The 3,109-nt window shown below is 42.6% G+C and overlaps 1 protein-coding gene across 1 annotated transcript in view; it reads left to right on the top strand.

Moving 5' to 3' along the window:
- The first annotated feature begins 1,307 nt into the window (after positions 1 to 1,307).
- hhatla (hedgehog acyltransferase like, a) overlaps positions 1,308 to 3,109 on the top strand; it is an 18,161-nt gene continuing 16,359 nt past the window's right edge. The window contains exons 1-2 of the mRNA XM_037681484.1: positions 1,308 to 1,417; positions 2,122 to 2,277. Coding sequence (XP_037537412.1) covers positions 2,172 to 2,277 — 106 coding nt within the window. The 5' untranslated portion in view covers positions 1,308 to 1,417; positions 2,122 to 2,171. The remainder of the gene's footprint in view (positions 1,418 to 2,121; positions 2,278 to 3,109) is intronic.

Raw genomic sequence — 3,109 nt, forward strand, 5'->3', positions numbered from 1 at the left:
CACCTCCTGGACGCCTCCCTTTGGAGGTTTTTTTTGGCCCATCTGTCTGATAGGAGGCCCATGGAGCCAGAACTCTCTGCAGGGGTTGTGCATCTTCTCTGGGAACACCTCCCCCAGGAGGTGCACAGCATCTGAACAGGGCCTCTCTAAAACATGAGCTTTGATCTAAATCATTACAATAAAAATCTGTATTTAAAGTGAAGCCAGGTCCTCCAGACGGTTTCTTTTTTTTGTTGAAACGTTTCATCCTTCATCCAAAGGACTTCATCAGTCCGAGGCGCCACAACAAACTCAGTCTCACAAGCAGCACCTTCACACAGTGGGCCAGCCAGTTTGATGGTGCTCAGATGGTTTCTGGAGTCCGCCCTCTCCTCCGTTGGCTCCTCTGAGGCAGCCATGGCCATTATGAATGTTTCTACTTCCCATAATGCATTTCTTCATGTTAGTCCATCACACAATGTCCCAGTAAAACTTTTAGAAGTTTGTGGTTTTATTGTCACAAAAATGTGGAAAAGTTCTTTTAATTCTCCGTGTTATATTATTATGTCCTTCAGTTCAGGTTGTTTTATATTCATAGATTTCTATGCAAGTGAGATAAAAATGAGAGCAACAATATTTACAAATATAAAGCCGACAATAAACACACAGAAGAGACTATAAACCAACATTTATATATAAACAACAACAATGTGTAAAATGAGCATGAATGAAAACCAGAGGACTAAAATAAGACAAATCAATCTTTAGGATATGAAAAATTCTAACAAAATAACTAATTAAGTCATAACTGTGCACAAGATATGGGGCGGCTGTGGCTGAGTGGTTAGAGCAGTCGTCCTCCAGTGTGAGAGTTGGGGGTTCGAATCCACCAGCAGTCACATGCTGAAGTGTCCCTGGGCAAGACACTGAACCCCACTGAATCTTTAGAATGATTTGTTCAATTAGCTTTGTACAGATCTAGTATAGAGCTGTATGAATGGGTAAATGAGGACATAGATTGTTGTGTAAAGAGCTTTGAGTATCTTGAAATAAGATAGAAAGGTGCTGTATAAGTACAGTCCATCCATTTACCAAATGATCTTAAACTAATAACCGGAAAGATGCACAAGTCACTTTATTATTATCTGTTTTCACTGTATTTTAATTTATTGACCTATATTTAGATTATCAATGAAACCATCATTGTCAGAGGGTTTGGACTCTGCGGACCACCCCTTACTGCAGTGAAGGATAAATATATCCCCCTCCTCCTCCTCCTCCTCCTCGTCCTCCTCCTCGTCCTCCTCCTCCTCCTCCTGGCTGGTGGTCGCAGGGAGTGGGAAGCGCGCACACGGACGGATGAACTGGTGAACGTGAACCTGCCACTTGTTTCTGTTTCCTCTCCTTGTTGCCAGACTGCGCAGCGGGATCAGTGCAGGTTAGTGCGGACGAGACTTTTCATTGGGTTTACTAACGGCTTGGTGTCAGCGCTGCTTGTGCACGCACTCCTGCAAAACCATGGCAACATCTCGGCTCCAGCACAACAGACTTTTTAGTCCAACTCCTTTAACTTCGGCTCAGAGCCTGACGCGCGCACGCACTTGTGCCGTGCGCCAGTGCGCTGTTGTGCGCAGGAAAGTAATGATCCGTGAAGGATTCTTCCTCCCGTGCACCTTTCTTGGTCATTCCAGTCAGTCTAATTATTGTGCAGTGAGTCCCAGTCAGATCACATAGCACTGCAGCTGCCCCAGCCGCGTGCACACCTACTGCCCCTCCGCGTGCACGCCAGCTGCGAGCTATAATAGGAAGGAGAGGTAGGGTTGCGCAGCTGACGATGCTGATTCCGAGGAGCCGGAGAGCTGCAGTCCTATTTCAGTCAATGCTCCAAAGGCTTATTAGGAAAATGCGTCCTTGTAACAATATTCATAAATACTGAGAGGACAGAACAAAGTCTTCACCTCCAAAAACATGGGTCAAAATATGGTTTAAAGTAAATATCTGCCTTTTATCAAATGATTTGATTATCTCCAACTTATAAATGAGACTGATGACTTGGCTAAGCTCAGTTATTCCTTCCAGACTCTGTGACTTAAAACCCCCTCAAGGATCTATATCTAAATGTGTGCATGTGTTTGCCTTCAGACAGGTCTAACTGTGTGTTACATCGTTAGGCTTCCTGCAGCAGACTCACCATGGGGATCAAAGCTGCTCTGCCCAGATATGAGCTCTATCTCTACTCTGCTGTGCTCGCAGGAGCTCTGATATGGGCATGCAGTTGGATACTCGAAGCCTCCACTGGTGAGTGAACACCCCAAGCACCTACATGCTGTCAGTGAGAAACAAAACACTTAAAGCAGCTCAACCCCAAAAGGTTTTAATGTCTTTTCTCAAAAAGTCAAAGTCATCTTTATTGTCAAAACTGCAATATGTACACACAAGATTGAAATTACATTACTCTCAGACCCCTGGTGCAACAATAACCATTTAACATTCAAACATTTAATAAACATAGGCATCAAATGAAATAATAAAAGTATGATACGGTCCTAAATTGTAGTATAACGGTTCAAAAAGCGTTCAATACAAAAACAACTGGACTTTATTTGTAACAGAAGACGTTTCGCTCCTCATCTGAGGAGCTTTCTCACTTTAAAGAGCAGAGAGTGAGAGATTCAGGTTATAAGGCTGAGTGAGATAAGACACACACATACAGGTCCTTCTCAAAAAATTAGCATATTGTGATAAATGTCATTATTTTCCATAATGTAATGATAAAAATGAAACTTTCATATATTTCAGATTCATTGCACACCAACTGAAATATTTCAGGTCTTTAATTGTTTTAATACTGATGATTATGGCATACAGCTCATGAAAACCCAAAATACCTGTCCCAAAAAATTAGCATATCATGAAAAGTTTCTCTAAACAAGCTATTAACCTAACCATCTGAATCAACGACGTAACTCTAAACACCTGCAAAAGATTCCTGAGGCTTTTAAAAACTCCCAGCCTTGTTCATTACTCAAAACCGCAATCATGGGTAAGACTGCCGACCTGACTGCTGTCCAGAAGGCCATCATTGACACCCTCAAGCAAGAGGGTAAGACACAGAAAGAAATTGCTGAAC

The sequence above is a fragment of the Nematolebias whitei genome, chromosome 9 (genome assembly GCF_014905685.2).
Source record: "Nematolebias whitei isolate Nwh7 chromosome 9, NemWhi1, whole genome shotgun sequence".
NCBI lineage: Eukaryota > Metazoa > Chordata > Actinopteri > Cyprinodontiformes > Rivulidae > Nematolebias > Nematolebias whitei.